Source organism: Oncorhynchus clarkii, chromosome 23 (genome assembly GCF_045791955.1).
Source record: "Oncorhynchus clarkii lewisi isolate Uvic-CL-2024 chromosome 23, UVic_Ocla_1.0, whole genome shotgun sequence".
Classification (NCBI taxonomy): Eukaryota; Metazoa; Chordata; class Actinopteri; order Salmoniformes; family Salmonidae; genus Oncorhynchus; species Oncorhynchus clarkii.
In genome coordinates, this window is record NC_092169.1 from 55,457,714 (window position 1) to 55,471,647 (window position 13,934).

The 13,934-nt window shown below is 45.9% G+C and overlaps 1 protein-coding gene across 4 annotated transcripts; it reads left to right on the plus strand.

The window, feature by feature from the left end:
• Positions 1-2,076: 2,076 nt before the first annotated feature.
• On the plus strand, positions 2,077-11,512 carry LOC139381083 (BCL2/adenovirus E1B 19 kDa protein-interacting protein 3-like). 4 transcript variants are annotated; one of them, XR_011628522.1, is made up of 8 exons: positions 2,077-2,305; positions 2,501-2,636; positions 3,555-4,005; positions 4,346-4,421; positions 4,716-4,822; positions 5,154-5,303; positions 5,503-5,597; positions 9,949-11,512. XR_011628522.1 is itself a non-coding variant. In XM_071124333.1 (8 exons), exons 1-8 carry the CDS (start codon positions 2,294-2,296, stop codon positions 9,995-9,997), a joined length of 939 nt encoding a protein of 312 aa, XP_070980434.1. In that variant the 5' UTR covers positions 2,080-2,293; the 3' UTR covers positions 9,998-11,512. The 4 variants fall into 4 exon arrangements, 3 of the variants coding, with proteins under 3 accessions (XP_070980433.1, XP_070980434.1, XP_070980435.1); XM_071124333.1 differs by lacking the exon at positions 5,503-5,597 and having other exon boundaries at positions 2,080-2,305; positions 3,555-3,658; positions 3,701-4,005; XM_071124332.1 differs by lacking the exon at positions 5,503-5,597 and having other exon boundaries at positions 2,078-2,305.
• The last annotated feature ends 2,422 nt before the right edge of the window (positions 11,513-13,934 follow it).

Below are 13,934 nucleotides of genomic sequence, written 5' to 3' on the forward strand. Positions count from 1 at the left end.
GTCAGGCTCTAGCCCAGCTCCAGACACCCCCTTGTCCTTCGTCAGGCTCTAGCCCAGCTCCAGACACCCCCTTGTCCTCCGTCAGGCTCTAGCCCAGCTCCAGACACCCCCTGGCCTCCATCAGGCTCTAGCCCAGCTCCAGACACCCCCTGGCCTCCGTCAGGTTCTAGCCCAGCTCCAGACACCCCCTGGCCTCCATCAGGCTCTAGCCCAGCTCCAGACACCCCCTGGTCCCTGCAGGCTCTAGCCCAGCTCCAGACACCCCCCTGGCCCCTGCAGGCTCTAGCCCAGCTCCAGACACCCCCTGGCCTCCGTCAGGCTCTAGCCCAGCTCCAGACACCCCCTTGTCCTCCGTCAGGCTCTAGCCCAGCTCCAGACACCCCCTTGTCCTCCGTCAGGCTCTAGCCCAGCTCCAGACACCCCCCCCGGCCCCTGCAGGGTCAGAGCAGCTCCAGACACCCCCCTGGCCCCTGCAGGGTCAGAGCAGCTCCATTCCTCCACAGCACACAGACACGTCACTACAGAGAGAGAACAAACCCCACCATGTTAACATGTGTCCCATGCAAATAAAGCCCTTTGAATTGAATTGAATTGAGTGAGAGTAGAGACGGGGACCCATCAGGAACAACATGGGTGTTCATGTATTTATATTATTACAATGATGAGGAATCGTTTTTACATCTCAACATAAAGAGCTACTTTGACCAGAGATGTCAGTGATTTCAGGCTGTTATATGTGGAAGGAGCCAGGGTGTATTCAGCCAGGGCTGTGGTATTATCTGTCTGCATCTCTTATCTGACGGAGGACACAGGGGAGGGAGGGTGCCGTTGTGATGGAATACGGATGGAGGATACAGGGGGAGGGAGGGTGCCATTGTGATGGAATACGGATGGAGGATACAGGGGGAGGGAGGGTGCCATTGTGATGGAATACTGATGGAAGGTACGGAGGAGGGAGGGTGTCATTGTGATGGAATACTGATGGAGGATACAGGGGAGGGAGGGTGTCATTGTGATGGAATACTGATGGAGGATACAGGGGGAGGGAGGGTGCCATTGTGATGGAATACTGATGGAGGTTACAGGGGAAGGAGGGTGTCATTGTGATGGAATACTGATGGAGGATACAGGGGAGGGGGGGTGTCATTGTGATGGAATACTGATGGAGGATACAGGGAGGGGGGTGTCATTGTGATGGAATACTGATGGAGGTTACAGGGGAGGGAGGGTGTCATTGTGATGGAATACTGATTTGGATGCAGGGGAGGGAGGGTGTCATTGTGATGGAATACTGATGGAGGTTACAGGGGAGGGAGGGTGTCATTGTGATGGAATACTGATTTGGATGCAAGGGAGGGAGGGTGTCATTGTGATGGAATACTGATGGAGGTTACAGGGGAGGGAGGGTGTCATTGTGATGGAATACTGATGGAGGATACAGGGGGAGGGAGGGTGCCATTGTGATGGAATACTGATGGAGGATACAGGGGGAGGGAGGGTGTCATTGTGATGGAATACTCAGTCCTCAGCAGGACAAACTGATCCTGCAGATGGCGTCAGAGAACACATTCTCAGATCAGTCTGATTAGCTGGATGTGATATTTCTCACAAATGCATGACTGAATTCACAACTCTATATGGACACCAGAAGTAGTAAACTTTAAGTAGACGTTAGCTTGTGAGAGCTGTTGAGGAGTCTGTAAGAGCTGTCGTGGTATATCTAGAAGCCATAGGCTACCCCGAGGACGAAGTAGAGGAAATTAGTTTTAGACACATACATTATCACAGACACTGTCAGTGCATTCATCACTTCAACAGTCTTGGATGGTCTGGAAAAGGTCAACAGGTGAAGGCTGTTTCTTCATGTGTTGCAGCCTAACTTTATGGATGGAGGAAACACCTGCCAGTGTTGTCAGCATGTTTCCTAGAAAGCTCATGCATACCGGTATTATGATACAATAACAGCAATCACATCAGGCTATTTTTGCCTAAATACGCACGCTCGTGTTTGTTTACATGTAGCTCTACCGCGTCTAGTACTTTCTGGACCAATCACATGAAGCGTTCATTTCGGTCAACAGCCCAGAGAGTTGCTTCACACAGGAAAACGTTTCATCTGGTAACGTTTTCGCAATAGAAACCGTTTACCGTTTACTCTAGGAACCAAACGGAAGCAAATGCACCGAGCAAACGGAACGAACGGGGAAGGATCTACCTGAATTTGTCCAATAGAAACTCTCGTTTTCTTTGAAACTGTTTCCTTTACAAAACGTTTCGCAACGGAATTCGACTAATGAATACACCAGTGATAAGGGACCAGATTTGATATTCATGGGGCAAACCCGTGTAGGCCACACAGCTGGCCAAGTTTAGTCACATGCTTGTTGTTATTGTTCTGGTAGCCTAGTGCTTTCCTGAATGGTCTGCACTCGATCTAAACCTTTCTCCCAATTCAGAGGCATCAGAATAATATTGTCTACATTCGGATTTGTAATTACAGGATTCTTCCAAATATTTAGGACGTTTGACTCGGAACGATCGCGACGCAAAGGGGGAGTCAATCAAATACGCATTGCGTCCCTTATTTACCAACATGACGGAAGACAAACAAAGTGTCATCGAGGACAATTTGCAGGGTAAGTTAATTGCTGTCTCGTAGTCTATAATGGCATGGCATGTTGCATAATGTGAAAACAACGGACCGTATGATCGCAGTATATTCAGGATGCCATGCTGTATCGTCTTCCTGAGACATGTAGGCTACGTCATTGTACATCATATTATTATGGTGAAACAGTGTTGCGTCGAGGAGACACAGATATGAGTTTTTTTGCTACATTGTAGCACAACAATGTTTCTTCAGCAGGTGGTAGTAATTCCGCGGCCATGTAAACCTTCCTCGTGTTGCCTGGCTGTCCTACATTAGACAGATCACACAGTAGGATAGGTAACGTTGGGCTATAGGGCAGGCCTATAATAACATTGTCAGCTAGCTGATGTAAAGTCGATATTGACTTTAGCGCAGTGTTCTGAATGACGCATTCTCAATGCTGTAATGATGCTATGTTTGGCATTGTTCAATGCAGCTACGATAAGAAACACAACAAACCAGATGATTCTGCCCATCCACCTGTTGTGTGCTTCTCCGTTATGTAATAAAGGGGAGGGGCTGAACACGTCGCTTTCCTATTGGATAGCCAGCCTATAAAGGGGAGGGGCTGAACACATCGCTTTCCTATTGGATAGCCAGCCTATAAAGTGGAAGGGGGGGGGGGGGGGGGCTGAACACTTCGCTTTCCTATTGGATACACACAGGAAGGAAAATGTGGGTAGAGGACAGGGACCATTGAGCAATAAGGGGGGCACGTACTGTCATGGGCACTGAGCAGGTGCTATTTAAAGAACAAAACATTTAGCGATGGCTGACTGTGCCACGCTATCAACCACTCCCACAGCACACGCAGCCTGTTAATACCCGCTTTACGACCGGCCTATTATCAACTACGTCTCAATGTTCTGCACCATTTTGTCATGTTTATGTTTTCTTCTTTAAGGTTCCTGGGTGGAGCTGCACTTTAACAATGGCAACAGTGGTGGCTCACCAGCACATGGGGCTGCTGGTGTGGAGGAAGAGCAGGTACCAGGCTCTGCCACTGAGGTACCAGGCTCTGCCACTGAGCTACCAGGCTCTGCCACTGAGCTACCAGGCTCTGCCACTGAGCTACCAGGCTCTGCCACTGAGCTACCAGGCTCTGCCACGGAGCTACCAGGCTCTGGGTTAGGTGCCTTTGCCTCAGTCCATGGTGGAGACCTGATGGCTGGGTCTACCTCTGCGTCGGTCCTGCCTGGGTCTCTCTCTGCCTCTACCCAGGGAGGTGACCTGATTCCTGGGTCAGGGTCTGCGTCTGGCTCAGTCCAGGGAGGGGTGGACTTGGAGAAGATGTTGTTAGACGCCCAGCACGAGTCAGGAAGAAGCAGCTCCAGGGGCAGTGTTCCCTGTGACAGGTGTCTCTCCACTCACCAATCACATGCCATATAGACCATCACATGACCGATCAGGACAACATTTTGGATTCGTTTTATACTGATTAGCTATCTGAACACAAAGGACTAAGAGATAAGAGACACTGTCATTCACTAGAGTTATAGCACAGTAGGTACTATAGTGACCTCTGACCTCCTATCCACCATCTGCATGAGTGCCTCTGTACATTCTAGATCAGATTTAATAGATGAAGCTTGTCATGATGGAAACACAAGAGATCTGTCAAGAGGGCTCTTCCCCAATACTTATGTAGTCTCTCTCTTCCGCTGTGTGTGTCCCCCCCCCCGACCCCCCACTCAGTCCTCCGAGACCCCAGACTCCTTTGCTCCGCCGTGGCTCAGAAGTGCACAGCTCAGGAGAGAAGAACAGCTCACAGGTTTGGAGCCCTTATCCAGGGTCACCATAGAGATGAAATATAATATCATTCTATTAAACTCTGTGTGGGGCACTAATCTCTAAGTAGTTGGTGAGGCACAGCAGGGTGGTTTCAAGGGTTAGAAAACAAAAACAAAAAAAGTTATAACCTAATATTTCTAATTCTGCAATATATTGTTTTTTACATTCCTAGTTTTTCCACTCAGAGGTTGAGAGCAGAGCAGAAGAGCAGTTTTTCCCCGTTGTAACAAATTAACAAATAAAGTCGTTTAAAAATATATATATTCTGTTCCAGTCTGAAGAAGACTACCTAGAACGGAGACGTGAAGTGGAGAACCTGATGAAGAAGAACGCAGACTGGATCTGGGACTGGTCCAGTAGACCTGAGAACATTCAACGCAAGTTAGTACCCCCCCCCCCCCCCCTCAATATATTCCCCTCAGTATCCCAGACAGACGGGTCATATCTATTATATGTGTTTTCAATTCAGTTCTGCTCAGCCCAGTTTGTAAAAGAAAACAATAGAATATCATTGAATTGAATACAACTTATATACAATTCTACGCTATTATAGAATGATATAGAACAGAACTTGATATTCCTTTCTACCCAAACCACTTCCAGGGACATTGTAATGTGCTCTCTTGTCTTTTGGGTGCAGGGGGTTTGTTCTGAAGCATTCTAAACCATTTCCAGGGACATTGTAATGTGCTCTCTTGTCTTTTGGATGCAGGGAGTTTGTTCTGAAGCATCCCAAACGTATCAACCCTCTCAGCATCAGAAACACCAGCGTCATGAAGAACGGAGGGATCTTCTCTGCAGAGTTCCTCAAACTTTTCCTTCCTTCTCTGCTCATATCCCACGTACTGGCCATCGGTCTGGGGTGAGTTCTGATTTTAAAAACATTTAGAAAATAAAAGCTAATTCTGAAGAATGTATTATTTGTAAGGGTAAAAGAGCAGAATGTGAAATAGGTCTCTTGTGTGTTTGTATGGGATTTAATCTGAACTCTGTAGAGAGATTATAGCAACACAAATCTAGTTTGGTGATCAGTATACTATTTTGTCTCATCTCCACCATAGATACCAGGGGCAGCAGGTAGCCTAGTGGTTAGAGGCGAGCCAGCAACCGGTGGCCAGTTCGAATCCCGGGTCTGATGGGAAGAATCTGTTGGGAAGTGAGCTGGCAACCGGTGGGGGGGGTGTTGGTATCAGGTCCTCGATGCCATTGCGCCCTTCACCAATAATGTGATCTTAATCTAAGTAGAATTAGAAGGCTATACTACAGTATTTTTATATAACCGTATTTTTATCATCAACTATATCTACACACACACACACACACACACACACACACACACACACACACACACAGAGTTGACTAGAGCTGCATTCTAGCAGATGTGTGTTTTAGCTGTGCTGCTAAGGCCCCAGATCAGATGCCTTACGTTTTCTGGTCGCACCTCACTGTGGGAAGAATGGAATAGTTGATCCACTTCAGTCGCCAGAGTTTGAGCTGTGAGCCTTTAAGGCACTGTGTATACGGAGGGAGAATGTCAATCTCTCCTGGTTCAAAGTTGAGGAGAGTTTGACTGCATCACTATTGGTCTTCGTGCGAGGTGTTGAAGGTACAGAACTGTCTGTTTAAGCAGTTGGCAACACAGTTCAGACACTCATCGGTACAACACAAGACATGCAACCAGAGATCTCTTCACAGTTCAGACACTCATCGGTACAACTTAAGACATGCAACCAGAGATCTCTTCACAGTTCAGACACTCATCTGTACAAAACAAGACATGCAACCAGAGATCTCTTCACAGTTCAGACACTCATCGGTACAACACAAGACATGCAACCAGAGATCTCTTCAACAGTCCCCAGGTCCAGAACAGAGGCTGGGAAACACACAGTTTTAAATAGAGACATGACTACATGGAAGTCTGTCACCCAATATTTATCTAACCTTTATTTAAGTCAGTTAAGATCTAATTCTTATTTACAATTATGGCCTAGGAACAGTGGGTTAACTGGTCTAGGAACAGTGGGTTAACTGGTCTAGGAACAGTGGGTTAACTGGTCTAGGAACAGTGGGTTAACTGGTCTAGGAACAGTGGGTTAACTGGTCTAGGAACAGTGGGTTAACTGGCCTAGGAACAGTGGGTTAACTGCCTTGTTTAGGGGCAGAACGACCAATATATATATATTTTTTACCTTGTCAGCTCAGAGATTCGATCTAGCAACCTTTCGGTTACTGGCCCAATGCGCTTAACCACTAGGCTACCTTCTCTAACCACTAGGCTACCTGCTCTAACCACTAGGCTACCTGCTCTAACCACTAGGCTACCTGCTCTAACCACTAGGCTACCTGCTCTAACCACTAGGCTACCTGCTCTAACCACTAGGCTACCTGCTCTAACTAGGCTACCTGCTAGGCTACCTGCTGCAGGTAACTCAAACTGGCAATAAAACCAGGTTCATAAACCAGATGAAATAACACCTTGCTGTGAAGAGACAGGCATTTATTTATTTTTTATTATTATAAGTTTTTTTGTTGTTGAATTTTACCCCTTTTTCCCCAATTTCGTGGTATCCAATTGTTTAGTAGCTACTATCTTGTCTCATCGCTACAACTCCCGTATGGGCTCGGGAGAGACGACGGTTGAAAGTCATGCGTCCTCCGATACACAACCAAGCTGCACTGCTTCTTAACACAGTGCGCATCCAACCCGGAAGCCAGCCGAACCAATGTGTCGGAGGAAACACTGTGCACCTGGCAACCTTGGTTAGCGCGCACTGCGCCCGGCCCGCCACAGGGGTCACTGGTGCGCGATGAGACAAGGATTTCCCTACCGGCCAAACCCTCCCTAACCCGGACGACGCTAGGCCAATTGTGCGTCGCCCCACGGACCTCCCGGTCGCAGCCGGTTGCGACAGAGCCTGAGCGTGAACCCAGATTCTCTGGTGGCACAGCCCTTAACCACTGCGCCACCCGGGATGCCCGAGACAGGCATTTTAATGCATTTTGCATTGTTTTATGTATGTGATACGTGGTTGGGGATACTGTGATACAGTTGAAGTCGGAGGTTTACATACACTTAGGTTGGAGTCATTAAAACTTGTTTTTCAACCACTTCACACACTTCGTGTTAACAAACTATAGTTTTGGCAGGTCGGTTAGAACATATACCTTGTGCATGACAAGTCATTTTTCCAACAATTGTTTACAAACAGATGATTAAAAAAATTCCAGAAAATGTCATGGCTTTAGAAGCTTCTGATAGGCTAATTGACATAATTTGGGTCAATTGGAGGTGTACCTGTTGATGTATTTCAAGGCCTACCTTCAAACTCAGTGCCTCTTTGCTTGACATCATGGGACAATCAAAAGAAATCAGCCAATACCTCAGAAAACAATTTGGAGACCTCCACCAGTCTGGTTCATCCTTGGGAGCAATTTTCAAACGCTTGAAGGTACCACGTTCATCTGAACAAACAATAGTACGCAAGTATAAACACCATGGGTCCACGCAGCCGTCGTACTGCTGAGGAAGGAGACTCGTTCTATCCCCTAGAGATGAATGTACTTTGGTGCGAAAAGTGTAAATCAATACCAGAACAACAGCAAAGGACCTTGTGAAGATGCTGGAGGAAACAGGTACAAAAGTATCTATATCCACAGTAAAACGAGTCCTATATTGACATAACCTGAAAGGCTGCTCAGCAAGGAAGAAGCCACTGCTCCAAAACTGCCATAAAAAAGCCAGACTACGGTTTGCAACTGCACATGGGGACAAAGATCGTACTTTTTGGAGAAATGTCCTCTGGTCTGATGAAACAAAAATAGAACTGTTTGGCCATAATGACCATCGTTATGTTATGTATGGAGGAAAAAGAGGGAGGCTTGCAAGCTGAAGAACACCATCCCAACCCTGAAGCATGGGGGTGGCAGCATCATGTTGTGGGGGTGCTTTGCTGCAGGAGGGACTGGTGCACTTCACAAAATAGACTGCTACATGAGGGAGGGAAATTATGTGGATATATTGAAGCAACATCTCCAGACGTCAGTCAGGAAGTTAAAGCTTGGTTTCAAATGGGTCCTCCAAATGGACAATGACCCCAAGCATAAGGTTGTGGCAAAATGGCTTAAGGACAACAAAGTCAAGTCATTGGAGTGGCCATCACAAAGCCCTGACCTCAATCCTATAGAACATTTGTGGGCAGAACTGAAAAAGCGTGTGCAAGAAAGGAGGCCTACAAACCTGACTCAGTTACACCAGCTCTGTTAGGAGGAATGGGCCAAAATTCACCCAACTTATTGTTGGAAGCTTGTGGAAGGCTACACGAAACGTTTGACCCAAGTTAAAAACAATGTAAAGGCAATGCTACCAAATACTAATTGAGTGTATGTAAACTTCTGACCTACTGGGAATGTGATGAAAGAAATAAAAGCTGAAATAAATAATTCTGCCTACTATTATTCTGACATTTTACATTCTAACTGACCTAAGACAGGTAATTTACTAGGATTAAATGTCAGGAATTGAGAAAAGCAGAGTTTAAATGTATTTGGCTAAGGTGTATGTAAACTTCCGACTTCAACTGTATGTGGTTGGGATATGACTGTGATACATGGTTGGTGATACGACTGTGATGCCTGGTTGTGTCTCCTGGCTATCTTGAGATGAATGCACTCACTGTGGGTCTCTGGATGGGAACGTCTGCTAAATGACTACACTGTAATGTAGTGCTGTGGGTCTCTCTGGATGGGAACGTCTGCTAAATGACTACACTGTAATGTAGTGCTGTGGGTCTCTCTGGATGGGAACGTCTGCTAAATGACTACACTGTAATGTAGTGCTGTGGGTCTCTCTGGATGGGAACGTCTGCTAAATGACTACACTGTAATGTAGTGCTGTGGGTCTCTCTGGATGGGAACGTCTGCTAAATGACTACACTGTAATGTAGTGCTGTGGGTCTCTCTGGATGGGAACGTCTGCTAAATGACTACACTGTAATGTAGTGCTGTGGGTCTCTCTGGATGGGAACGTCTGCTAAATGACTACACTGTAATGTAGTGCTGTGTGTCTCTCTGGATGGGAACGTCTGCTAAATGACTACACTGTAATGTAGTGCTGTGGGTCTCTCTGGATGGGAACGTCTGCTAAATGACTACACTGTAATGTAGCGCTGTGGGTCTCTCTGGATGGGAACGTCTGCTAAATGACTACACTGTGTGTTTTATGTATAGTTTCCTGTTTGGACCCCAGGAAGAGCAGCCCCTGCCTCAGCAGCAGCCCATTGGGTGATCCTAGTAAATAAAATAATAAAATACACTGGGGACTGTAGAGTGAAACATCTGAAGAATGCCTTGCTGATTTTCAAGAAACTCTAAATTACAAAAATAAGTGTGTGGGGGGGGGGGGGGGGGAGAAACTTAGCATGTTTACCAAGTTGCACAAAATAAAACTGACAACATATGTACAAAACTATACTAGTATGTTGATGTTCTTTCCCCTCTGTCCTCAGGGTGTACATTGGGAGACGTCTAACTACCTCAGTACCCAGTACCTTCTAAAGGGACACTCCACTGGACTGGAACAACATGGTTTTTAGGCACCAACACCGTTACCTTCCACTGCTGCTAGCTTTGAAGTGGTTCGCTTATTAGATACAGATAGGCAACATCTGTCATGTGTCCCCCAACTCCACTCAAATACATGGCTCAAAATGGCACCCTATTCCCTACATAGTGCACTACTTTTGACCAGATCTCTAATGGCTCTGGTTAAAAGTAGTGCACTACATAGGGAATAGGCTGCCATTTTGGGACACACTTCCTTTTTGTTTTCCCCTGGCGGTGAGCAGTCCACCCTGCCTATATCTGTATTGTACCCCTGTGAATACTGTTGGCGTTTCCCTTAGTTCCCAGAGCTGCTTTTTAAATAACCCTGCTCCACTGGAAAGTAGAACCCGGTGTTCCTCCTCCATCTCACTGGACGATCTCTGGGTAGGGGGGCCATCTTATAATCAACCTTTTAAGAGCCATCGTTGTCAACGGCTAGCTAGCGTTCACTGTCAGTCATTTTCAAGCCATTTTATCTTGCTCCGAGTTGAGACATTTTTTGTAGTAGAAGACTTTTGAGGTAATGACATTACAGTAAGAAGGTGATGATACAGAAAAGCATTGTGAATTTCTCAGCGTTGAGATATGTACGGAGAAGAAAAGGGAGTGGGTCAGACAAGAAAGCTGGACGTTGTATTTTAGGGAGCTGTTGCTTGTTTTATCAGAATGTCCTTGGTTTGGGGGAAAAAGGGATCAAGACATTCAACCGAAATGTTATTTCTGACCCGGATCCTTCTCATGGATCATGAAGGGCTTTAATAATAAAACAAGGTTTCAGGATAAATTAAAAAGGTTTGAAATAGATCAACCCTGATGGTGTTTGAGGAAGTAGAAGGAGAATGAATGTACGGAGCATCTTCCATTAGATCCCAGATTAGGTCGAACAGGAGCGTCGGGGTTTTGGTTCTGTCGGCACCTTTCAGTTTATTGGTGTTATTTTTCACTCAGGGTTGTTTTCTGTGACAACAAGGTGTCCCGTTCACTGAATATGCATGTGTATGGGTAGAATTGTACATTAGATGTGGCACTATGTAAACCGGAAGTGTTTTAATGGTCGGTGGCATGTTAATGGTCTACGTGACCATTTGAAATACACTAAAACAGATTTTCTACCACTACTGCATAAGACCACACATCCCCATATCAAATATTTTAGGGGAAAATATAGACTTTCACACTTGTAATCATGAGGGAATTTAGAAATATTTTATTTTTGCCTTACTTATACTTCACTCCTAATTAAATACGAAATCTCAGTATCCAGAATGCTTCAGTATTTTTTTGTTCTAAGAATGAAGAGAGCAACAGAGGCTTTCAGAGTTATGCCTTGAAAAGGCATTTACCAATCTGTTTCTGCATGTCTTGTAGAGCTGGTCAACATGTCAAGTGTCTATGTGAAGTTGTAAAACTGTTTTGTAAGAACAGTTGGAATTGTATCTGAAAAATAAAATGGTTGAATCATAAAAATATCCACCTCTGTGCTCGTTTCTGGAAAACCGTACAACGAAAACGTGATTATCCAAAATGTCAGTCAATACATTTTCCTAAAATTGCCTTTTTCCCCAACAGTGTATTCTCACCAACGATTTGTACAACAATGGGTCATTCATACCAAATATTTCAAACGTATACCCCAACATGCCAACAAGTAAACTCTAACTCCCATCACAAATAACCAAACAGATGAATACATTTCCACAATGTTAGCATTATAACACAAGGAACCATGATCATTCAACAGAAGACTGTAATTCACCCCGACTAGTTCCTGATTTAAAGAGCATCGCAACGATACCATGTTGTACTTTTAAACCTTAGAATATTCTTTCAGTGATTTCAGACCATTGTATATTGCTGGGGGATATTGTATACTGGGTGTACAATATGAAGGTCCCGGTTCCTCCGGAGATGACTGAACGACTGCTGGCCAGCTTAAGTCTGGAGGAAGGCAGGGCACTCAGCATTGGGACTCTCTGGTCGAGTTCCTGCCCGACAACATTGCAGACACATGCCAGATTTTTTACAACGCCTGGATAGGTATTTAACATATCGGCTAACCACATCATATATAGCAATTTGTTGCCCTACTGCACAGTCGATGACGTGGCAAGCAACCATTGGTTGATGAAACGCCACGCCTGCACATCCAGTTGGAGAGGAACGATCTATGGCTCTCCCAATCGTCTTAAAAATCGGTCCTCTCCTAGTCTCCTCTCATCTACACTGATTGGAAAAGACGAGACAGGTCTCACCACGAAGCTGGCTTTCATCTGGTCAGTTGTTACAGATCAGTACAGCTGAAGGAGAGGATGATGTCTGGATAGTAGAGACACGACAGTAAAACATCTCTCCTACACCGCAGGATCCTGACTGTACCAGAGTTCAGACAGGATCCTGACTGTACCAGAGTTCAGACAGGATCCTGACTGTACCAGAGTTCAGACAGGATCCTGACTGTACCAGAGTTCAGACAGGATCCTGACTGTACCAGAGTTCAGACAGGATCCTGACTGTACCAGAGTTCAGACAGGACAACAAACCTATTCAAGCAAAAACATATAAAAAAAGGACAGTAGTCTTCTGTAGAACATACCGGATTACACAACTTAAAACCTGGTTGGTACAGTCGAAACGTGCAGCGGGCATCATCGGGGGTTTCCTCCTCCAGAGATTCAGGATGTAGAAACCTTCTTAAAGCCATTCTGTCTTACTGGACTACAATGTAGAGTATCAGGATCTAAGACGACAATACGGCAGGTAGCCTAGTGGTTAGAACAGGTAGCCTAGTGGTTAGAGCCAGGTAGCCTAGTGGTTAGAGCCAGGTAGCCTAGTGGTTAGAGCAGGTAGCCTAGTAGTTAGAGCAGGCAGCCTAGTGGTTAGAGCAGGTAGCCTAGTGGTTAGAGCCAGGTAGCCTAGTGGTTAGAGCCAGGTAGCCTAGTGGTTAGAGCCAGGTAGCCTAGTGGTTAGAGCCAGGTAGCCTTGTGGTTAGAGCCAGGTAGCCTAGTGGTTAGAGCCAGGTAGCCTAGTGGTTAGAGCAGGTAGCCTAGTGGTTAGAGCAGGCAGCCTAGTGGTTAGAGCAGGTAGCCTAGGTAGCCTAGTGATTAGAACTGGTTAGAGCCAGGTAGCCTAGTGGTTAGAACCAGGTAGCCTAGTGGTTAGAGCCAGGTAGCCTAGTGGTTAGAACCAGGTAGCCTAGTGGTTAGAACCAGGTAGCCTAGTGGTTAGAACCAGGTAGCCTAGTGGTTAGAACCAGGTAGCCTAGTGGTTAGAACCAGGTAGCCTAGTGGTTAGAGCCAGGTAACCTAGTGATTAGAGCCAGGTAACCTAGTGATTAGAACCAGGTAGCCTAGTGGTTAGAACCAGGTAGCCTAGTGGTTAGAACCAGGTAGCCTAGTGGTTAGAACCAGGTAGCCTAGTGGTTAGAGCCAGGTAGCCTAGTGATTAGAGCCAGGTAACCTAGTGATTAGAGCCAGGTAGCCTAGTGATTAGAACCAGGTAGCCTAGTGGTTAGAACCAGGTAGCCTAGTGGTTTGAGCCAGGTAGCCTAGTGGTTATACCAGGTAGCCTAGTGGTTAGCACCAGGTAGCCTAGTGGTTAGAGCAGGTAGTCTAGTGGTTAGAGCATTGGGCCAGTAACCGAAAGGTAAAAATCTGTTCTGCCCCTGAACCAGGCAGTTGTTCCTAGGACGTTATTGTTAATAAGAATTTGTTCTTAACTGACTTGCCTAGTTAAATAAAAAATACTGACAAAGCCAATAACAGGATTCTCACAAATTCCAGTAGTGAGCTGCCTAATAACAGAGAATCAGGTGCCTTAGAAAAGGCATTTTGTGGCCAGTAGGTTGACTGTCCACATCTACCAAATGACACGCAAAGTAGAACAGAATAAA